This window comes from Python bivittatus, unplaced genomic scaffold (assembly GCF_059951505.1).
Source record: "Python bivittatus isolate LINGU-HERP-01145 unplaced genomic scaffold, Pbiv_v1 ctg000690_np1212, whole genome shotgun sequence".
NCBI lineage: Eukaryota > Metazoa > Chordata > Lepidosauria > Squamata > Pythonidae > Python > Python bivittatus.
This window is the reverse complement of record NW_028277096.1, coordinates 3,848,510-3,872,881: the sequence shown is the minus strand read 5'-3', so window position 1 is coordinate 3,872,881 and position 24,372 is coordinate 3,848,510. Positions and strand designations below refer to the sequence as shown.

The 24,372-nt window shown below is 40.6% G+C and overlaps 1 protein-coding gene across 1 annotated transcript in view; it reads right to left on the bottom strand.

Moving 5' to 3' along the window:
- OTOF (otoferlin) overlaps positions 1-24,372 on the bottom strand; it is a 146,118-nt gene that overhangs the window by 34,007 nt on the left and 87,739 nt on the right. Inside the window, exons 6-24 of the mRNA XM_088152197.1 lie at positions 22,838-22,914; positions 21,850-21,976; positions 21,283-21,337; positions 20,525-20,656; positions 19,212-19,274; positions 17,050-17,134; positions 14,970-15,129; positions 13,567-13,753; positions 12,549-12,735; positions 11,152-11,375; positions 10,332-10,440; positions 8,540-8,723; positions 7,995-8,115; positions 7,763-7,863; positions 6,012-6,102; positions 3,406-3,522; positions 2,837-2,989; positions 1,831-2,020; positions 1,194-1,318 (exon numbers count right to left, since the gene is read on the bottom strand). Coding sequence (XP_088008323.1) covers positions 1,194-1,318; positions 1,831-2,020; positions 2,837-2,989; positions 3,406-3,522; positions 6,012-6,102; positions 7,763-7,863; positions 7,995-8,115; positions 8,540-8,723; positions 10,332-10,440; positions 11,152-11,375; positions 12,549-12,735; positions 13,567-13,753; positions 14,970-15,129; positions 17,050-17,134; positions 19,212-19,274; positions 20,525-20,656; positions 21,283-21,337; positions 21,850-21,976; positions 22,838-22,914 — 2,488 coding nt within the window. The remainder of the gene's footprint in view (positions 1-1,193; positions 1,319-1,830; positions 2,021-2,836; positions 2,990-3,405; positions 3,523-6,011; positions 6,103-7,762; positions 7,864-7,994; positions 8,116-8,539; positions 8,724-10,331; positions 10,441-11,151; positions 11,376-12,548; positions 12,736-13,566; positions 13,754-14,969; positions 15,130-17,049; positions 17,135-19,211; positions 19,275-20,524; positions 20,657-21,282; positions 21,338-21,849; positions 21,977-22,837; positions 22,915-24,372) is intronic.

Sequence of the window (24,372 nt, the reverse complement as noted above, 5' to 3'; positions counted from 1 at the left end):
TTACTGATTAGAAAAGAAGCAGAGGAGGGAGACTGGAATGGAATGGAGCATGGAGCTGGGAAAAAGACTTGAAATTTTTGTTGTGGAGTTCACTTGTAGATATATTGTTTTTACTGCTATTTAAATTACACATGCATGTATAAGTGCATGCATTCATAGATACAAATCCTATGGCAACTCTGGAATAACTAAGAATTTCTATTATTTGTTTATTTAGGTATTCAGCAAATTTATATGACTGCTCGCCTACCATAATAATAACAACAACATCATACAAAACTTAATTAAAAGAAGTACATTGAGGTACTATAACAAATGTCTTATCCATTTATCCCCCACACATCACAGCAGGCTCCATTAACAACTGGGGGGAAAGCCAGTTGTTAATGGAGCCTGCTGTGATGTGTGGGGGGAAAGCCAGGTGTTTGTGGCCCTCATGAAAGGCCAACAGGATTAGGGCTGTCTGAATCTCTGTGGGGAGGGCGTTCCATGAAGGAAGTGCTATTTCCTAGGCCCGACCAGATGACACTGCTTCATCAAAGAGACACAGAACATGCCCTGGATCTAGTAGGATGGTCAGAAACCACCAGGGTTGTTATGATGACATGAGCATGGCTATGTAATGCTGTACCACAGCTGACAGAGCCTTGAGCACTATGAAATAGGACCTCTGATTTTCATCACAGAGCAGAGAAAAGAATATACAAGAGAAAGTGTTGGATAAAGAATTAGTTCCAAACTGCTTAGGGGTTTAGAAGGATGAATGAGTACATTAAGTCCCCCACTCCCACCTCAGTGAATATGTAGCCAATAACATTTGAACAGCACCTAAGACACATGTTCTGCACAGCGTCAGGCAACTCCCAAGCAGAGGCATTCTGAAATTCTGGCATGGAGTGCAGCGTTGCACAGCTGACGCACGTAAAAAGCAGGCAGTTTTGATCATACCGTTGCAACCACCATCCCAACCTTTTTGGCCATACCTTGCAGACACCCCAAAAGACTACCTAAAACAGCATTTCTAACCCTGCGCCTTCCAGATGTGTTAGACTACAGCTTCCATCCCCCTAGGTAGCAGAGCTATCATGTGACCTGATTAGGAGTTTATAGGAATTATAACCCAGCATACTTTGAGGCAAAGGAAAAGGCTGACCTACAATGACATTTCTTGAGTCAGGCAGCTGCCATCTTACCTCGGTGCATTGGCTTTGAGTGATAAAGAAAACCCGGGCAAACGGGTCAGAAAGGCCACTGCTGTCTGCGGCAAACAAACTCCTGGCCTGGTACATATGGGCTCGGAGCTGGAAGACTTGCTTCTCTGTGACAGAAATGACAAAGATTATTCAGTGCATTCAGGCAGAGAGATGCAGAATTAGCTTTTGGGAAGAAGAAAAGATGAAATTATTTTGCAGTAGGCCTTGCTTTGAACCCAGGACCAGTTTTCAGAATCAAACCCTAGAAAATCAGGCCCCTTAATAATGCTAGCTACATATTGTCAGATAGAGCCCCATTACAGTATTAGGCAGAGTAAGGCTGCCATTTTACATGGCAAATGTTGGAAGAAAGGCAACAGAATATTGGAGGACGGAGCTGTGGAGTGCCACAAAACTGGTCCCACATTCCCTTAATCTAGTTTTCTATCTAGTAACATGGAAGCAGCTAATGCTGACGTGACCTCCCAGCCCCATGACCTCTGAATCTGTAGCTGAAGGAGGCATCATCTTGTCTTAAAAAATGTGTTTTGACAGATGTTTTTCCGCTTCACCACTGTGAGAGAGAAGAAAGCCTCGCCCCCCTGTCCTGCTGAAATCAAAGGGGACACTTTCTTACTGGTATAGAGGAGGCTGATGGGTGGGAAAGATGGGAGGCCTTGTCCCACTGGAAGTTTCTTCTCCTCAAAGCCACAGGGTAGGCCACTGAGGAAATCCTTCCGCTGCTTGTTGAGTCCTAGCCACAAATAAACTTCCATTTTGGCTTGTACAGTCCAGCCGGCTGGCCCAAACCCCCTTTTCCCAGGTAACTAAAAGAAGATGGGTCAAGGAAGAAAAAGATTTAACAAGTTGTGTTTCCATCATTGTATCAGAAACTTTCCCATTTACTCCTATGTTTGAGTTCTGAAACTCATGAAGTTATCACAAACACCACCATTTAACACAAAGCTTAAAAAACAAATAAGACCATTGTATTTGCAACTGGCTGGAGATGATGGGAGCTGTAATCCAAGAACACCTGGTTGATTTTTTTTTAAATGCATTTAAATTAGATGCTTAAATGATCAAAAATAAACTACACAGTTATATGTGTTCTAACATTTTGGGTTTCTCAAATGTCTATACTGCTTAAATGATTAAAATGATTTGACATGTTGGAAAAACATGAATATCCAATTTCAAAACATTCTTTTTCTCAACATATGGATCAGGCTTTGCCTTCCCTGCTGAACCCTGAACCAGCCTGTTGTAGCAGAAATAACTTGGATCCTCTCTTCTGAATTGCAGCAACAAGCTGCAACTCTATGGAATCTTTATGATGCCATTTTTTCTCTTCTGGCATTTTTCTCAGTTTCCCAACATACCACATGTTGAAGCTCTTAGCAGTTCTATGATGTGAAAAATTTCAGCTGAAATTCTGTTTCACACAACTGTGTTGAAAGCACAGGAGCTTCTCTACCCTTGTTGCCCTCAGACTACAGACAAGGGAATCCGTGGATAAGGAGGACCATCATATCCCAGCTGCCCTGTCCTTTTTTCACACATGCTTCTCATATGCTTCTTCTTCCCCCATCTACCATAGAAAAAGAGATGCTAGTCAGATTGAAAGAGGGATGCTAAGCCACCTTGAGGAAGACAGTCTTCACTTTTCCACAGTCTTTGCCTGTTTCCTCATCCACAATGGAGTAGAGGATATCCTTGGAGGGGATGCGGGCATAAGCAATGCGTTTGCCATTGCTCATCATCCAAATGAAGATTTCAGGAATGCTGTGCTGAGGCTGAAAAAGGCAGGCAGAGAGGAGAAAGACATTGTTGTGCGATGATGAACCAAGTGCCTACCATTCACTGAAGCCATTTCTTTATCCATTTCAACTGTGAATATGGGATTCTGCTACAGATCAACAACGTGTGGGAGAAGCTTGTTTCAATTCTTTCCTTGTCCTAAAATGGATCTCCCACTCAGAGTCACCAAACCATCACTTGGACTTCTTCCACATATAAATGGGGACATTGCTTTGCCTGGGTTCACAACCCAAAAGGCCCCATTTCCTTGATTGAAATGCAGAAAGTGCTGCACTTCAGTCCAAGGAGCAGGCCATTGCATGCATGCGCATGCTTAGATCTTCCTTGACCCCCAGGATTGAGGTATATATAAAGGGGGATCAAGTTATGAACCAATGAAAATAAGTCTCACCTCATCTGCAAGGAACCGCAGCTTTTGTAGGAAGTTTTGAGACTGTTTTAGCTTATCCCTGATGGTGGTCTTCTTCACCTGAGATCTCATAGTCTTAGCTTGCTGGCCCATCATTTCCTGCATGGTGAAGGAAGAGGCAGAGAAAAAGAAATGAGGCTGAAAAACAAGACAAAGGACTGCAAGAATGCTATGTGTTCAGAAATGGAAATACTGTGCATAATTCTAACCACATGTAAAAAATGGAGTTCTATTTTATATTCTTTATTAATGTCTAAACTATCCTTAGGATATTCTAGTAGAAAAGGTTCTAAGATTTACACAATCTGAACAAAAACCAGAGTACATTCTTAAGGAACATATTTCATGCTCTACAATGTGTTCCTAAATATGGTTTTGCTCTGTCAGGCTGGCATGACCACATTTGAGACTCATATTGTGGAGTTTCCCAGTGATTCAGAAAGCAGCGGTGTTGGGTGCCTAAAATTGCTCTTAAAATATGAACGCAAAAAGGACATTGGGCAGAATTGCTCTTAATAGTCTCTCTTTATTTGCAGATGGGGGGGGGGCAGTCCTTGGTATACTGAGAAGCTCTGGGAGATAAAGTGAATGAAAAGATTCCTGGAGTGATGCTAAGAAGAAGTATACCAAGAACTGATGATGACTGAACGTAGATACAAGTTCAGATTCGTGCTTTAAACCATGGTGATAAGGGTGGTGAAGTGTAATTGCTTCTGTTACTGTATCTCTGGAATACCATTCAGCAGCATTGTTTAGCAATCTGGACTTTTATAGGGAAGGGTAGACCAGGAAATTTACCAAATGGCTGTTGTAACTGTTTAGCTCAACATTTGGTGGATGAAATTGCTCATACTCTCTTTGATTTAAAAGGCAGGTATCTAGGGTCTGAAGGTGATATTTTGCAATACCTGGGAGGTGTAAGCCTGTGGCTCTCAAGGACATGGATAGGGTTTTCTCTTAGGCCAGTTTTGCCACCTATAGGGTTGTCCCTTGCCCCTAGTTGGTTAAAACTGCTGAGAAGAGGACTTACTGTGGGAAGGGAAGATATTAATAGAAGGGAATATGTGTAGCTCAGGGTTGAACTGTGCAGTCCTTGGGGTTCTCTGAGCTTGGTTGTTTTCTTGCAAACGTTTTGTTACCTGGCTAGGTAACATCTTCAGTGTTAGAATGGAATGGGGCTTGCTCTCTGCTTATATACAATGACATGCCCTGCCAGTGTTGGTGGGGGTGGGGGTTTTGTTTTTTCTCTGGTAGTTCCTTGATTAGGGTATTGTTTACTGCTTGATTGTATGTCTGGTGATAATCTTGGTGTTAATCTCTGCCTATCTGGGTGATGATTGCTGGTGAGGACATGTTCTGTTTTTTTGTTTTCCTTTTTATTGTCTCTTTTGAATAGTGTGTAGATGTTGTTTATCTCTATGTGCCTGTTGATGGCTGCCTTGTCTGAATACCAAGCTTCCAGGAATTCCCTCGCATTTTTGGATTTAGCTTGGTCTAAGATGCTGACAGTTTCCCAGTTGAAACTATGGTTAAGTCTGTCCACGTGTTGTGAGATTATGGAGTTTTCATCGTGTCTTCTGACTGCTAGTTGGTGTTTGTGGATGCTCTGTGCTAGCCTTCTGCCTGCCTGTCCTACATAGTAGTTGTTACAGTCCCTACGCTGTATGTTGTAGATGACTCTTGTTTTTTCTTCTTGGGCTACTGGGTCTTTTGGTTTGCTTAAGATGTTTTGGAGGGCTTTAGTTGGTTTGTGTGCGACGGAGATATTGTCTGCCTTGAAAGAGGCACCAGTTTGCTCCCTCCCCAAGAGGCCAGCCCTGGACCCAGTGAATTAGGACAACTACCATCTTATCTCCAATCTTCCCTTCTTTGGGGAGTTTGTGAAGGTGATAGAGAAGACACTTCCAGAGAACCATGGAAAAAGATTATCTGCCCTTAGGCAGTATGGATTCAGGCCTGGATTCAGACAGAAGCTACACTGGTTGCCTGCATGGATAACCTGTCACATGACTAGTGTTCAGGGAGTGGATCCATCCTTGTCCTAGATTTCTCAGTGGCCTTCAGAACTGTTGACCATGATATCCTCCCAGGTCACCTGCAGACATTGTGAGCAGCACTTTATGATAACTGTGCTCATTGCTGTGTGGGCAATCCCAGTTGGTAATTATGAAGGAGGAGAGACTGAGTCCTCAGGTCTTGGCCTTCTGGCCTATTTTATTCAACATCTATATGAGAAGGCCATCCAATGGTTCTGGGCACGGTATAATAAATATGTTGATGATGCCCAGTTGTATATAGCCATCCTGAGCCACATAGGTGATCAAGTCCTATCCCAGTGTCTTGACCCTGTACTATTAAATATTTTGTACATTGCTTAGAGTCAAAAGGAAGGAAGGAAGGAAGGAAGGAAGGAAGGAAGGAAGGAAGGAAGGAAGGAAGGAAGGAAGGAAGGACAGACAGTCCGTCCTTGGCATTATAATGTATCCATAAAGTAATGGTAGGAAGGTACCACATTCCAGCTTAATATCTTGAACTTGTCTCTCTGTCTCCTCCAGCTGAACTCTCCACCTGGCCAGAGTAATACTCACCAGTTCCCGCATGCAAGATTTCAGCCTTTCCCGGTCCAGACGAGTGCGGGAGGAGTGGTTTTGGTCTTTGTTGGAGAGAGACACAAATCTCCTGTGGAAAGAAGATATCATGAAAAAAGAGAATTGTGGCCATGAGATTCAATCCTGAACCTTTTATCGTTCAGTATTTTATTACTGAATAGGAGAAGAGAATCTTATCAAATTTACTGGTGATAGAAAATGGGGGGATGACCAATAGGCTAGTAATTAGAAACAAAAAGATGATGTGGAATGGTACAGATACGTCCCCCTTTCTGCTCTTCTCTTTCTTGGTAATTTCCCTGTTTTCCCAAATGCCAGGATGCAGCTGTTATTTGTCAAGGTAGCATTTACCCCTGCTCTTAGAAACCCCAGAAAATATTTTATATTTCATAATGTAAACATGCTTTGACTTGGGCTTAATTAGCCAATCAATTCTGTATTTTTCAAAGAGGGTCTTTCAAATAAAATGAATTCTAAGATGGTACAAGACGTTTAAAATTTCAGAATGTGGTACATACAGCTAAAATGGAAGAGAAAGAAAGAGAGGAGAGATTACATTTCTCCGAAGAGCAAAAACAACAAGCCATTGTTACAAGAAACACATGACACAGGCTGTGTGCATCTTTCCTTTTTCAAGCCCTTTAAAATAAGTTTTAAAGCTGTGAAGAATTAATTAATATTCTAGAATTTCCAGATGGAAAACAACAATATACAGAGTACTGGTGTTTTCTTGTTTTAGAAGCCAATATGGCTAATTGATCAACTATTCTATGCAGTTACCAAGAGCCTTTTGACTGTGGTAACCTAGAAAAGTATTGAATGAATGAATGAATGAATGAATGAATGAATGAATGAATGAATGAATGAATGAATAAAGTTTAGGGAATGATTGAGAGGAGAAGAAAGAAAGAAAGAAAGAAAGAAAGAAAGAAAGAAAGAAAGAAAGAAAGAAAGAAAGAAAGAGCACAAATAGAATAAGAACACATCCTCATGTCCTCTTTTAAGTCCCAACAAATATTTCTTTTCAACTTAAAGGCATATCCCTCCACAAATATACATATATCCCAATAGGTCAAATGGGCTTTATATTTTAATATGCCAATTAACAGCTTGTTAAACCTCTGGCCATCAATTATTAAAATGAAAGTAGTTTTACTGAAATCCTAACTCTTCAAAGCATTGGTTCATAAGTCCCCTATATTACAGGGAAAGACCATCAGCAGTCTGTGTGTTGTACCAGGTCCCCAAGCTCCATTTTGTAGCACTCCAAAATCATCCTGCAGAAATCCAGTGAGTAACTGTTGTGGTGCCCTTTTCCACCATTTTACAGTAGGGAATTAAATATCTTAACATGATTGATAAGCTTAACACAATTTTAAAGCTGCATTTGCATTACACATTTAATGTTGTTACTGAATTAACTCATGTTCTGGTTTCACAGAATGTAAAACTAATCATATGGACTAAATTCCTCCAACTGCAAAGAGGCTGACCATCCCTACTTTATTGGAACCTTCATAAGAAGGAATGATTTGGAGAAGATGACCTTAAATTCAGAGACACTTCATTGTTTAAATTCACCAAAAACAGCACCAATCAAGATAATATATACTAGCGATTTTACTGGAATTAAACCCACTAACTATTTGAATCAAGAGCCTTAAGAGGCCTAATCCTTTGGGAGGGAAGGTAGGCTTCATGACCATCCCCAGTCGCCTTTGCTGACTTACAGACATCCACTGCTCAGTTCCTCCAGCACTCCTCGGAGACGGCGCTCTGGGTGGGGCTTTTCAGTTTTGATCATCTCGTGCACATCATTGAGGCCTTCTTCCTAAATGATCAGAAGTGATTTTCAGTAGGCAATGCTAAGAGTGGGAGACTTGCACAAGCCATTCCAGAGGCATCTCATCCCACCCCACCCCATTTCACCTTCATCTGCCTGGCTCCTTTGCAGGTACTCACCAGCTTGTCTGCAATCTTGTCAATAATATTTGAGTTGTACAGACGTCGTCTCTGGTCCTGCCACCAACTCTTGATATAAATACAAGGCTTCTTGTCAAAATATGGTAAGTGAAAATAGTTCCTGTAATAGCAGAAGAAAGAGTGACATCCTTTCATTCAGTAACAGAATAGGCTTTTTTCCTTTGTTATTACCTTTCCCTAATACCCAGTGAGCTAGGCTTTGAAACTGGGACAAAAGTTTCCTAAGATGGGAAAAATGGCCTTCTGATATGGACAGATCAGAAGATTCTTTTCTGTGTTTTTTTACCCAAAGAAATGTAAATGAAATATTACCATAGGCTTAGCACAAAAGTCTCTTGGCTTTTGCCAGCTCTCCTGCATGGTACTGAAGATGGGGAAACGCAGTATCATTTGCCCCCATCTCTGAATCAAAGAAAAGGAAATCCAGGAAGTTGCAGCCTAAGACCCAGCCAAAGATCCTACATTCTTCCTCTTTATCAAGTAAATGTATTTTCATATTAATAAGACTGGCCAAGCTCACTTGCCTGTCAGTAATCAATGGTTTCATGGGTGGAGAAGTAGAGACGGAGAAAAATTCCCCATCGTTATTGGCCTCCTCATCACTGTCATTCTGTAGCAGCTCAGATTCCTCCTCGTTGCCATCCCCACCATCTTTCTTCGTCTTGATGGTGGGCTTGGACATCCCATCAATTTCATTGCCATAATTGCCTTTGAAAGGGGAAAAGGGAATCAGGTTCCATAGCATTCTTAAGGATGGAGAATGGAAAGGTTATTCCATTTATTAGAGCCACTGAGACTAGCCTAATCCTTTTCACTATATTTACCCAGAGGCTGAATGATGATTTTAGGCATGGTGAGTGTAACCACAAGGCACAAAACTCAAGGAGTGGGTGTTTGGGATAACACTGTTTGTTGAATGAGATTCCATAGTTATACTTTAGTGGATTAGTGTTATGTATAGCCTGCTGGTAGGAAATGGAAGAAACATAGAGCCTAACACTTGAATAAGACTGACAGTACATAAATAATTCCCAAGTACAAGAGAGTTTTCATGATGATGCTCCCCTGTCATTATCCAATGCTGAAAGTGATCCACATCTGGATAGCTTTTATATCAAGCTGCCTCAGAGGGACTGAAATGTAAATCACAAAAATTCAGACTCAAGAATAACATGAACAATCAAGTTATGGCAAGTTTCAAAAACACCTGTACAATTCATCATACTTCAGGCTCAGCCTATTTGTACCCTGTATCGAGAACCAACCATCGTCATCATCACCACAACCCATTCTGAAGCAATGTTACTCAAATCATGTGTACAAATTCTTATTTGAAACACTGGCATGTTAATACATCAATTTTTAACAATGTATGCCAATATGCATATTTTAGTAAAACCTTTCTTCCTACCATTCATTCTTCAATTTTAATGTTTGAAGGATTGAGTAATTAAAGTTGAAGTATAACTTGACATTAAGTGAGGGGGTCAGTGAGGACTTATCATTTTATATACATGTATTTTATAAATCACAATTTCATCATTTCATCCAGAAATGTATTTGTGGGCAGAATACATAAAAATGCAAACAATACTGAAAGAACAAAAATTTGTAAACAGTGTAATAGAACTAACAGAGTTATGGATATTCAACATACTAGAAATATCATTGATGTAAAGTTTAAAATGCAAAAGGAATACAATACCCAGGCATACTCCCTGTAGATGGCAATTCTGATTAGGGAGTTACCATTGGGAAATAAAGTCTTTTTTTTTTTCCTATTTATATGCAGAATTTATGGAGTACAGAGAAGTATTTGTACTTAGGTTCTGGCTATTGGAGGTCAAAGGGAAAGATGTGAATGTGTGTTGCATAGAAACTATAGTCTGTTGAACATAGGCATCATTGGTCAATTCTGTCTGCAGAATTTTAGAAAGTCTACAAAATGAAATCTAAGAATAAATCTGTGCAATCATTTTTAGGAGTTAAGCCATTTTCTGTGATAATTTCTATTATTCATTCTTAATCAGCTAAACCCATTTGGTAATAACAAATGCAACCATAGGTATTACATGCTTTGTATTTGGATAAGCATTATGTGTCAGAACAGAATGTCTACAAGAATGAATAGTCATGAATCAGTGATAGTGAAATAGCATTTCCCAGACTAAAGCAATCATGCAAGTTCATCCTTTTTGTTCAAACTCCTGGAAAAAGGCAGTTCATACTTCTAGTTCTGCATGCATGGCATCACAGAAAGCAAGCCTCCCTCCTTAACCCACATCCCATGCTTAACAAAATTCCTTCAGTACAAACCTATGGTGACCTCAAAATTTATTGGTTTGTCTCCATTCTTCCTGTCAATCATGGTGGCCTCCAGGAAGGAACCAAAGAGAAAGAACTCCTCCATCTTGCCTGTGCAGCTCTGTGGGATGGGATGGGATATAAACGCAGCAGTTTTTATGACTATGGTGAAGGATTTCAACTCATGGAAATGAGTTGTGATGTATTTATTTAGATCATTGGTCAATATCATGGGCAGAAAACATGGTACCAGGGGCAGCAATGTGCCTGCAAATAATTCCTTTGGTGCCCACCAATTTTCTTGAAACAGGCAGTTATGTCCACCATGGGAGACATATTGTGCAGAAATAAGTTCCTCCATGGCAGACATTTCATGAGAGTATCCATAACAATTTCTCAACATTTTAGAGGAATTTGCCAGCTCCAAAAGATTACTTAGCCAGGCTCCCTCAGCTCTTTTCTTACTTGGTGGCAGTGGGAATGTACCAGGGATTTTGTATACACAAAGCATGCAATTTGGCAATGAATTATTTTGTTTTTCTACCTATAATCTATGAGTAAAAGGGAATTGAGTTTAGGTCTGTGCATTGAGAGGAATAGAAACTGGAGCCCCCAGACATACAGCCCCTCTTGGCCACACTGCTGAAACACAACTCTGTTGTTTTCTTTGATCCTCCTCAACATGGCAGTACTTCGTTCACACTGAAAAACAGAGCTATGTGCAATAAAGAATGGACTAAAGTCCACTGAAGGTAGGCCCCCCCACTAAATATGATTGTGTAACACCCTGAGAATATAAGATACTGCAGTTATTACAATGTAGGAAACATACATCAGCGACAGGTGTTGCCAGTTCAACTTGAACTTCTGTGGAACTGGTGATGTCGGGGTTGCTGGTATCCAAGATCTCCACTGCTAGACCAAGGAGCAGACGGGCTCGGAAGGAGACCCCTTCACCCAGGCCTTCATTCAAGTCCTGGTGCTCATCCATCAGGGTATAGTTGCGGGTGGACCCATACATGTTTACCCAGGCAGGGCCAAATGTGGGCAAGAAACCTTATAGAGACAATCAGAATTGGACAAACATTCATATCAAAACAGCTTCTAACAATTCAGTTGGTTCATTTGCAAGTCATATTGCCAGAACTTTTCTAGTACTGGCACCAACAGATGACACTAATATCTAGTAGGAAGCTAATTGGAAAAAACATCTCCTATCTCCTTTCCTAGCTGGCTATCCTCCTCCACCACTGTCTTCTCTAGACTTTGCTACCTTTTTTTCTCTTGGGTTTCAAGAGAGGAGTTGAGTTGGTAATTTCTGTCACTATATGCCCACACCTATCATTTACTATTTGCTTCCAAGGTTTTAAGCATGATTGCATATTCCTTTCCATCACTGATTGCTGGAGATGCAAATAGGCCTGAGATGAGGTTGATATTGTAGCAATGGAACTGATATTGTCAAGGCACATCTACCTCCCTAAAGTAGGATAAAGTAATGACATTCTTCTATGCAGCTCCCATGGGAAGGAACATGTAGGGGTCCTGTATATGAAAAATTGTAGATTTTTCAAATACAATCTCCTCCCCCATCAATTTTCAGGGAACATTTCCCCTATATAATACTCAAGACCACCCAGATAGAGAAGATGTACAAATTTAGGGTGTGGGTCAAATCCTGATATGATACAGCTTTTTAACACAACAGGAGTTTAGTGTAAAAATGCTTTTAAGCTACCTTCACTACCACAAAGACCAAACTGGACATAAATCATCTCTCCTTTTTGCATAAAGTGCTTTTTTTTTTTCAACAGGGAAACAATTTGACCATGAAGCAGTTCTGGACATAAGGGGTAACAAAGTAAAATGGGAGGCACTTTCTGGGAACAGGACACCTTTGGACTGCTGAGGGTGGTACAGCTGGACAAGGAAATGTTCTCAGGAGAGATATGTTGTCAGGATATAAACACTGAGAGGTAAAGAGTGAGGAAGCCAAACCCACTGAAGTTTGAAGTATTTTTTAAAATGTATCCCATTGTAAGAAATTTGTGTATCTCTGTTGTAAAGGGAAAAGTGAAACTGGATTTGTTTGAAATAAGTGTAGTGAGGGAAAAAAGACACACCCTCAAGATAAGACCAAAGTGAGCAAGAAAATGGGGAATAGGAACAAAACCACTAGGCAGACAGAGAGAGAAGTGCCTGAATGCAGAATTTCTGCACCCTCCCTACCTTTGTCTCCTTCATTGGAGATCTTCCTCAGGTCAATAAAATGGGTCCCAATAGCCACATCATTAACCTTGTCAGAATCACGGATCTGGACCTTAATCCTTTTGCAGAGAGGGGGAAACATCTCTGTGAAAACTATCTGCTCATTCCAAACTGGTTCATAGCTGCTCTTCTGGACAGATGTTTTTCCCTGGGCCATGGATATAAGATTGAAAGAATTTAGGACATGATAGATTAGGGCCTCAGTATTCTTACTTCTAGGAATCATGCAAGTAGCCTTCTCCCACTGTTGCTCTTCCAAAATTGGTATGAAGAGTTATGATGTCACTGAACAAGCAGTCACTATATATCCATCATTACTATTAATCCATGAAAGTTCTAAATAATTTCTTAGGAGACAAAAGGATCAAGGTTACAACCAAATTCAGCTCCAGTGGAAGGAATACAAAAATTCCTAAATCAGTCAGGAGGCTTTATTAAGGTCAGTCAATAATTACTGGCAAAAATTCAGCAGCAAAGCAAGATCTATCAAAGTCATCTTGTGATTTTCTTTTGTAGAGCAGCTTGAAGGCTGGGAAGCCAGATGCTAATACTTCCAAAATGATGGAAGATCAATGGTATACTTCCCCATTAGTAAGCTTAATTCCTTGGGAAAATGGGGAGATTTGCACATGTAGATTCCCTTGTATTATTTTAATAGCTTAGAAGCAAATTATTTCACATATTCAAGGGCTGAAAACATATTTTGAGGCTAAATTTAAATCTGCCTTTCACAACTCAGTGCCATTAGTTTGTGTCAGATCAACTCCCATCATACCTCAGCCAGCATGATCATTATTAAATATATCTGGAGAGCATAAGGTTGGGAAAGGCTGCTCTAAAGTCCTCTGACTGAATAAAACCCTCCTGACCTATTATCAGTTACATTCTGGTACCCACTAAAAATGCCAGTCCATATGTTAGGATAAAATTGAATGGTTGTCAGAGCTGATCCATCAAGATCTCACCATATATCTCATACCTTCTGTCCTGCAAAAAACACCTGGATATAAGGATCCACCAGGTCTTTGTTCTCCCCAATGAGGGCTTTCTTCACATTGGCCATGATGCTAGTGTTCATCCGTGGAAGCCCCTCTGCCCGATAAATCTTAATATAGAAGCGAGCCCATTGCCTTTCTGAAGGAACTCCATCTGGAAGTAGTAGGTTCCTGCAAGATACAGTGGACCAGGGATGGAATCAAGAATATAAATAGCATTCAAAGTAGTGCTTCAGGCAATCCAGCAGCCTTTCTCCATCATGAAGCCAGAGGAAAACTGTAACCTGGTTGAGAGTGTAATTAGAAGTGGGTGTAGATCAGAATGGGCCATCTATATACCACAGAGCAAAAGTGTGTAAGAATAGGAGAAATAAGCCATGGGCTACATCTTCCCCTAGTTCCTTTTTGATAGACACTGATATTCCTCATGTTCTTATTGCCAAAATTTAGTGGCAAACTATTGAAAAACAGTAGCATGATTCCCCTTGATTATATATGTGTGCATGTATATATTAAAAAAATTGCAGTGCCAGCTACCAAAGTTTTTTGGCAGTTTTGGTGAGGAATTTTTTTTTTAAAAAAAGGTTATGCTTCCAATAGTCTTACTACATCTGTAAAACTTCAAAATTCCCCCTGAAAGAAAAATGGGAAATGAAACCGTAAGCTCACCCATGTCTACTGGTGATGTCATGTTATCTCCTTACTCTTTTGTCACAGCTAAAATATTAATGATGATTATGATGACGGTGTCACTCTCAGTCACAAAAGGATGCCTCCCTGGGCTAGAGGGAAAGCTTGCATAGAAGACATGAAGGAATATTGCTTAAACTTCACCATAGTTGGACTGCTCCCTTGTTTGCAATCTTGGGAGGTTTTCTTTGCTGTCTCAGTATCAAAAGCTCAGGAAACAGATCTTTTCCCAGGACCTTAAAAGTAACTTTTACACAGTACAGATTTGCCCAAGGTCTTGTTTTTTGTTTTTAATTTAAAGTTATTTGCAAAAAGTCTGTCCCACTCGGCTCAGCATGAGATGGGCAGCCATATAAATCATATAAACAAACAGAAAAATAAGTAGAATGAACCAATCCCAAAGTGCATGGCCAAGATATGATATTTCAGACTGAAAGTCTGCAAAATCACACAAAATAAAGAACAAGCATTACAAAGGAAGGGTGGCTTTCCTGGCCACGAATACCCTAGAAAAGATGAAGCCAATACATCAGTGGGGGATTATTTTGAGGGGAGACAACATGAGCGTTTTTCCCCCTCTGAGTTCTCTCAGGAGCAAACAGATGCAGAACTAATTCAGAATGGCCCTTGAAAGAAACGATGACTGTTTGATGCCATGGGGCAAAACCAACCCTGCCCAGCAGCTCCTTCTTCTCACCCTTCAATATCGTCCTCATCTGTCTCATTAGCTTTGTGTGGTGTCTTGATATTATCTCCTTTGCCCACCACTGCGATGTCAACCTTTACGTAGCCTTTCAGCCCAGCTGTGATGTCCTCAGGGTCAGACAGGATGGCCCACTTGTGGTAGAACTGATGCTCTGCAAGGAAAGGGGAAGAAAGAACTATGAGTAAGCTAGAGCCTTATTGGCAAGACTAACGCCCTATTTAAACAGCATTTACTTTGAAAAGTAGTATCTGAACAGGACTATAGAGGACAGCAGCATCCAACACATACAACTGAAGGAGTTGGAGCTTGTGACATGTCCCTGCGATGCTGGTTTTGTCATTCTGATGAAAGCAGAGAGCATCTGCAGATGTTGCTGACAGACAAGAAGAAAAAGGCCTGGCGAAGAATTTAGTTCTTCCCCATTTATTTGGCTCAGTGAAGAAATAATAACAGAATAACAACATAAATAAATCTGATAATTCAAAAGCACTGTCCAAGTTCTGCTTCAAACCCCAGAGATGTATCTAATATAATTAGGTTCACCTGTTGCTGAGCTACCACTATGACAGACTGAGGTAAATCAACTATAATCTAAAATCATCTGCTTAAACGTATTGTCCAAAATACACTCAATTTTTATGGTTTGATCCACATTTTCTGTCTTTCAATCACTGATATGAAATTCTGTTCTGCAGAGCTTTTGGAAATAACAGCAGTGGTGGAAGTACTTATGCAACGAGTTCATCATGTGAGGAAATCAGGATTCAGTCAAGCTTTGCCATCACCCCATCTCCTCTATAAGCATCTTCTTTTGAGGATATCACACACTGAATTCCAGTTTGATGGAATGACTTGGTCTGAAAGGAGCTGAGACACAACGGATCTGAACACACCAGCTGGAAGTTCTGTTGCGTTCTTCCAGGTATCTGGTTTAAGCTGCTACACTTACCATACCTGGGCTGCAAACATATGAATGGCCACTAGAGGGCAGCAAAAAGATACAGAAGACTAACGTTGCTGCCATTTTGTTGTCATCCTGGATTTTTGCAACCCAGGTATGGTGGCTCTGCATTTGCACAGCACAGAAATTCTTTGTAGGGACCAAATGTTCTAATCGCATGAATGTCTGAGTACAGAATAAGAATCCACTGCCTGTGTTCACACACTGCACTAAGCTATAAAGGGGTTGGTTTGGTTTGTGTATAGCAAGTTGGCTGAAACCAGCCAACGGTGGATTATTCAACAAACTAAAATTTGTTAACCCAGACACTAACTAACTAATTTGTGGGGTGGGATTTTAAGATGGGTCACCTAAACTTCTTCATCTCATTGTCATACTGACATTATATAAACAATGGTTCATCGTGAAGGGGAAATGCTATAGGGACACTTGGCCTTGCACCCTTCCCTTTCGTCATTAAGATCACAGTGAGAAAGTTGGAACCTGCTGCATACGTTTTATAGCTTAGCATTACATCAATACCCTAAACCAGTGTTTCTCAACCTTGGCAACTGTAAGATGTGTGGACTTCAACTCCCAGAATTCTGGGAGTTGAAGTCCACACATCTTACAGTTGCCAAGGTTGAGAAACACTGCCCTAAACTCTTCTTGGTCTTAACAATGTTTTTTGTTTTGCTTTTTTAAATCTAGTGTCATATTCCATCAGATGAATCTGGTTTCCTCCAAAAACGATTGACAAGATTAAACACAGTCTGTTGTGTTTGGATGAAAAGATAAACTAGAGTAAACATTTAAAAAGTGGAAAAGAATGCTTCTGAATGTCCCTTGGCCATGCTGGAGGAGAAAGGAGACCACAAGATCTCAAGGTTTGCTGTGGTCTCACAGCCAGCTGGGATGATGGTGAAAGGCTACATTAGAAGTGGCTGAATCTAGTAATATTGTCAGCAGAAACTGGATATCTAATAGCTCTAGGAGTACAGATCTGGGAAATTGCATGGAATTGCATTCTTGAAATGAAGTGCCTCCAAAGCAAAATTTCAAAAACCAGAGAGAGCAGGTTTTCTCTTATGCAGCCCTTTCTTCCACAAAAAATTTTTTTCCACTACACACCTGGCTGAGTGTAAACGGTTCCCACATCCATTTTGAAAGAACCCACCAAGGTTCCGCTGCGCAGGATGTTCTTGGAGTGAATCACCTGCAGGTTAACAAAGCAGAGGTAACGTCAGGCACAGAGGACCGCAGGATCGCCAAGAAACGTGCCTTGGACTCGGCAGCAGCCCCTGGAATGCTTGTGGAAGCCTCTCCTCGGGAGATTTCTCTGCCTCTGCCGCAAGGCCAGATCACCACAAAGCAAAGGCCCTTATTTTTCCAAGCCTCTGAGTATCTCTTAAATGGAATGTTTACATCATTTATCATCCTCTAAAGATGGATAGTAAAATTTTAGTCTCTGTTTTATATAACAGTAAAGTCATATGGCTAGGTAAGGTAACTGTGGTTGGGTTTATATATTTATTTTCTCTCTTTTTTTTACTTTTTCTCTAGTTTAAATGGATTGACTGAATGCTGACTCTATCCTTTCCTTCCCTTTCCCTTTCCCTTTCCCTTTCCCTTTCCCTTTCCCTTTCCCTTTCCCTTTCCCTTTCCCTTTCCCTTTCCCTTCCCCTTTCCCTTTCCCTTTCCCTTTCCCTTTCCTTTCCCTTCCCCTTCCCTTCCCTTCCCCTTCCCTTCCCCTTCCCCTTCCCCTTCCCCTTTCCTTTCCTTTCCTTTCCTTTCCTTTCCTTTCCTTTCCTTTCCTTTCCTTTCCTTTCCTTTCCTTTCCTTTCCTTTCCTTTCTCCTTGTTTGAATATTTACACTGTCCACTGTGTAAGTATTCAAAACTTAAACAAGCAAGTAAGCAAATAAATAAATAATAAAATTAAGCATGTGTGTTCTAGAACTATAAGATACATTAAAACACATGCCTACTAATGCAAATAGAAAGATGTATTTCAGCTGGTGAAGTGGTAACAAGCCCAAGGCTGCATGAATTCCAGGCTACCAAAAAGATAATTTCTCTGATTCTATTAAATTATTCAAATTAAGCAAACGCACACATTTCCATAAGTGTCGCATTCCCCTGTGCTTCTTTATCATTTATTCTGTTTTTGCTAATCTCAGGAGAGGAGCAAGGATGCTGAAACTGCACATAACTTACTGAGAAGATTTGTCGTTGGAGTGCAATAATGTCAGCGTGCTCTTTCCACTAAACTTTCAAGACAGCTGGGCATTCTCAGGGGACAGAAATGCACAATTAAGGGCAGTGATGTCATGACTCTGCCAGATTAGGCAGAACTTTCAGCTTCTTCTTTTCCCATTTTTGGAGGGACTGAGGAGGATTTATACTTTCAGAGCTGTGTTAAGCATACTAGATGCTTGATACACCATATATTTAAATGTTTTCTATTGAAACAGGCAGGAAATCTCATTGCTGATTTTTTGGCATTTTGCTGCACAATTTGGGGCATGGTATGTGGGAGGATATAAAAAATGGGGCTTGGAAGCGCATTAGGGACCTTAGGCTCCAAATTACCCATCCTTGCTGTACAATCAGCTGAATAGTCCCTGGCTGGTCTATAGTATGGTCATAAGCACCCAGCCAGGAAGCTGATTTTAACCAAATCCATTTAACTCAGGATTGCTTAGTCAGGCTGGCAGCAGCTCTGCAGGATCTCCTGAAGCATTAGATCTCTGCCATCACTTGCAACTGGATCCTATGAACTGGAGATGCCCAGAATGGATCTAGAAGTTTCCTAAGTGCCAAGAAAATGTTCTTCCTTAAATCATGTCCCTCCCCACATGAAATGGCCTGGAGAAACAAGCTGAGAGCTGTGGAACCAGGAGTCAGTTGTAACAGAGACATCACCAGAGATGGGTATCATAGAGAAATAACAAAAAAAATTGTGGATGGGAGTTCTCCAGGGAATACCAGAGTTGTAAGCTAGACTGGGAAATTGAAAGGCAATGCCAGTAAAAAGCAATGGCAAACTATGTTTATGTTGGTACCAACAAATGAGATGAAGTCACCAGGTTTCAAGCTTAGCTCAAAGGAGATTTCACTCTTATCAGCTCTTTCTCCCAAAAGAAAGAGAGGTACATTCCCCATTATTTATCCATATCTCCTCTAGCTGCATCTCAGGCTGTCATCTTCCAAGGTGGGAATACTTTCGTCTTCAGCCATATTTCAGAGAATATTCCAACTGAGAAAGTGAACTGAGTGGTAAATGTTGCTCACCGATAATTTGATGATTTTGTCAAACATGACATCTGGGGGAATGTGAAAGTCAAAGACAAAATACTGAAATAAAAAAAGAGAGACAAAAGGGTCACCAGATGTCATTCATAGTAAGCAGATCAGTTATAAAGAAGCAAATGAAAATAGTAAAGCATTTTGTTCTCTCCAGATATATTTGATTACAGTTCCATCTTCTCTAAAAAAAAAAAAAACCATGGCCATTGGCAATTTAGTTTAGCCTTTCTCAGCTGATGTTGTAGACTACGCAGACTAGAAGCCGTGGTAGAACAAATCTGGGGATGGGGGTTGCTAATTTGAGAAACACATAAATATTCCCCAGACTATGGCAAGACTAAATAAATATTCATGGTACTTCTTAGCAATGAAAAAGCATATTAATGTAATCATAACCTGAAAATCAAAATTAAATGAAAATAATTTTACTCTTAGGCTAATGGAAATATTTATAATACTTTATTTTGTGAATTGAAGCCTCTAATATTCTTATTATACCAGAAATCCAAACTTTTCTCAACCAGTGGGTCCATTCAAAATTTTGTAATCATGTCATTGGCACAAATGAATGGCATGAGGGAATATGATCACTTACCAGAGGGAAAATTGGTGAGATAATCCCTAATTCCCCATCTCAGCATTGCCTTTTTCTCTGGCCAGGTAAGCATATTTCCAGGCTAAGTGTTGCAGTACAACCCCCTCCCCCCATCCCCATCCCTATTATTTTTATTTTCTAAGAATGCCTATGGGAACCAAGAGAGGGATCTTTGGACATATTGAGCCCATAGATTATGTTGGAAACCCCAATATTATATAGTTTTGAAATGAAAAGTGCTAGCACAGATAAAAAAGTGGTGTGTCTGAGGCATGGATGAAGACGAAGGTCCACCACTGGTCTAATCTGCCATGTGTAATAAGCAGGAAGAACAGAAGCTTTAGCCCTGATCACATAACATATATATATAGCCATTATTATATCCAGTGGCCTTGCTCCCCCTTCCCACCAATCCATTTGTTGACCCAAAGCCATAAACAGGCTTATATCAGGAGGGTTTTCCAAGTGCTGACTCAGACGCCTCAGTGCACCTCCTGCCAGGACTCTGGGAGTCTTGGTGGGAGTTTTCCCACTTGCCTATGAAGACAGACAGCCCTCCAGCCCTCTTGCAGAAATCAGTTCCCAACCCTCATTGATAGCTAAGAAGAGGAGCCTCTTTCCCCACATTTGTTGGGTTTTTCTGTAACCTAAATGTCCGTCAAGAAGAGATTGACAGCTTGGTTGTTACAGGTAGCAAGCTAACCTCATTATAGTAGGGGCAATTAGTTGATTCCTTCATGGATGTGTACTTTTTCTCATCTCCCACCTCCACACACACCACAGGATCCATGTTGAGTCCCACCAGCTGCCGCGCTTCAATTACTGTGATGCTGACCTGATGAGAGAAGAAAAAGAAAGCACATTGTTAGATTCATTCTCAAGGGCTCCCCATCTTCCTTCTACTTTCTCTCTTCACATTTCTTTTCTAAAAGGAGCTACATGCTACCTATGGGCCCTGTGCAAAAGCCAGAAAGGTTTGTCATTCTGCAGCATCTTGAAAGGCAATTTCTGTTTCTCCAAGCATCAGTCGACAGAAAGAGGGCATTATAATGGACCTAGCAGCAGAATGGAGAATATGGCTGGGTTTACACAATCCAGTGTGTTAAAATGTGGCTGGCTAGTTTTTGCTTCAGAGTATTGTGTGAACCAAAGCAGTTGAATTCATTCAATCAATCATGGATCTATTAAGCATGGGTTAAGCATGCTGCAATAGCACAGGCTGCTTCTGAGCTGTACTAATTGCATAAAATCACCTTTCCCCACCTGATGTGCCTACAAAATTCCTATTCTGGGACATGCTTGCTCAAGAGCAAGTAAGATTTGGGGAGAACACCAGTTCATGAAAGGTGGCACTAAGGGTGAATTCATGATGATGGGTATTTGAAGAAGGATTGTGGTGGTGGAGACCTTTGGCTCCTATATTACTTCCATAGCACAAATGAAAGACTAGAAGCATCTCACCTGGTAGTCCATTGGTCTTCCTGCACTGGGCTCCATTTTAATATCTGGCTTGGATCTTAAAAAGACCATGATAATAGTGAAAGAGAATAATAATAATAATAATAATAATAATAATAATAATAATAATAATAATGAAATAATAAATAACAACCTAATATTTAGCCCATTGCATATATTCTATGCAATGTGTTGTGGGTTTTGTTGCGGGTTAGCACATGTGAATCTGTCTATAGTGGCTTGCAAACAGTAGCTTATAGTTTAGTATTAAGGCAAAGATAACTTGGGGTGACAGAACATCCTTGGGTAGGAACCTAGAGAGAACACTGTGAAACATCCTCAGCAATCTCTCTTCTGGCAAATGGGTACTTTGTGACTGAGCAGATTATCATGGCAGCTATTTTTGTGATAGGGAAGCCTTTCCCTCATAATACCCATTTTATGAGAATACCCAAATATGTTCTCAAAATTCCAAATTCCTACCAGTTTAGGACAAAGAAGTGAAGCATTTAATTCTGATATGTGTAGACCTGGTCTCCACTTTCTGAGTTGTTTTGTACTTCTCCTCACCTCTTATTAGACACATTGGTGGTCACAGCTGTGACTGATGCCAGGGAGATGGCATCTGGATCCAGGCCACCCCCAAGCCGTATTGCTTTACGGTCCAGATCTTCTGCTTCCAAGATGGCTGGTTGATCTACCCAGGAAAGACAGTCATAGTTAGTTCAAGTGACTGCCATGAAACCTTAAGTCTGATACTTTGCACACCCTTTGAAGAAGGGTGAGTAAAACCTAAACGAGTAGGGTGAGCTGTGATCCAGTCATGATATAATTTAGAACTGGCACTCTTATAAGTGCCTGGATGAACATTCTCCAAATCCTCCAGATGGAGCTTCAGTTCTCAGGATTCTCCAGCTAGCAAGGCCATGAGTGAAAATTCATACTTCTGGAGGATTCCAAGGTTAAGGAAAGCTGATCTAGATTATTTTGTTTATTCAACACTATTTGCACCACACTCTCACAGAAGTGTAGAGGCAGCAGGACATGTAATCATGGATGGAAGTTTTGATACATAGATGGAAAAATCTTCTCACCTCAGAAGATACGGGCAACAGATCTTTGTGGTAGCAGTCCCATTCTATGCCACACTCTCCCCTGAAAGTACAGATGGCCCCTGTCCTAATGGCATTTTGTAAACTAACCAAAGCAGTGCTTTGGCCCTTAGGGGAGTTTAAGATATTGAGCACCTATAAGGTTTTTTATTGTTTACTGGGGTTTTGGATAATTATATGTTGCATTGTTTTCTTTTTTGTGTAGGAATTCGTTGTACCCAGCAACTTTGGTTGGAGCAGGCTATATATACTGTAAATCAATCAATCAATCAATCAGTAAGCAAGTAAATATAGGACATTGGCTAACCCTAGGATGAAACGAAGGCAGAGAGAGATATCTGAATTCAAAAGATACCTTTCTCTTCCACTTAGTCTGAAATCTGCAACAACAAGATTGTAGTAATTCACTGGTTTGATTGAAGTTCAGGTTGTGTGCATACACATACCTTGCTTTCGGTGATGATCATCTTTTGAGGGACGTGCTTTGCCCAGTTTCATGGCTGAAAAGACTCCTTTCCCAGCTCTGTAAGCAAACCAGATGCATTATGAACATCATTATGCCGTCTCAGAATATAAGCAAAAAAGGCAGGTCCCTTCTCCAAGAAGCAGTTGAAAGAAAAACCGAGGAGAAAGACAAACAAAGGAAATAGTGAGGGAAAGGAAACAAGAGAAAAATATGAGTAAATGCATTACTCCTACTTAGCATTTGTTGCAGTTCAAGATGAACCACTGAAAAGTTGAATCAAGAAAATATAGAAGTATTTGATTATTTATGAGAAGTTTTTATCCAACCAGTTCTACTAGATACACAATGGCTGTTCTCCAAGCATACAATATATATATTGGAACTGGTAACTATTTCACACATCTGCCATATCCATACCTAGAGCTTCAAATGGAATGTCACTATTCAAATTTGTATTGGCATGAATCTTCCTGCACTTTAGCCATTGTGGAGTCCTTGGTGCTCTCTGAACTTGGTTGTTTGCTTGCATACGTTTCGTTACTCGACTAGGTAACATCATCAGTGCTAGTGAGTGTGGGATTTGCTCCCTGTTTATATACGGTAGCTAGCCCTGCAAGTGTTGGTGGGGGTGTGGTTTTCTCCTTGGTAGTTAACTATATAAACAGGGAGAAAACCCGACTTACACTCACACTGATGATGTTACCCAGTTGGGTAACATCACCTGCAAACAAACAACCAGGCTCAGAGAGCACCAAGGACTCCACAGTTTAACCCTGAGCTACATATATTTTCTTTTCTCCATCTTTCCTACTGGAACTTTAGCCATTGTTTTCCATCCCTACATCATCCACATCTTGGCCTCTTAAAATATGAGGGATCTGCAAAAGCTGTTATGCTTTCTGCTTGCAGATCTGTCACCCCATATCCTCCTTCCTGCAACAGAATCTGCATCCTTGGATAACACAAATTATAATTCCTTAAAGCAATCTTCTACTCCAATCTTCTGTTGGGCCGAGGATTGCACACTAGACTTTCTGTGATGTGTCAATGACCATACTCTAAAGATGGGGGGAGGCCAGGATCCAAAATGGACTTGATCTGAGGATGATTTGAGGAGGTTTTAAGGCTTCAGACACTTGCTTTGCTCTTTGACTCTTCCAACTCTAAAAATGCCAAAAAATGGAGTAGTTGTTTTATCCTCATTAATTCTGGGGATCAAGTGACCACAAAAGGCCCTGTGGATGACTGGAGAAAACAAGGCTAATGCTTTTGGAAAACAGACAGTTCCGGTTGTCAGCAAAATTAGGAAAGCTTCCCCAGCCTGCTGCCTTCTAACTATGTTGGCCATAGCATACATCACTCGTGCCAACCTTGCTGGGAAAGAAAGTGGGCATGAAACAATTGTTTTAAATTACAAGGAAGTAGATTTTGGTTGGACATCTGAAAACAAAAAATATCCTAACATAAGAACCGGTTACGCTGCCCAGAGTCACTTTTTGTGAAATGGGCAACCAT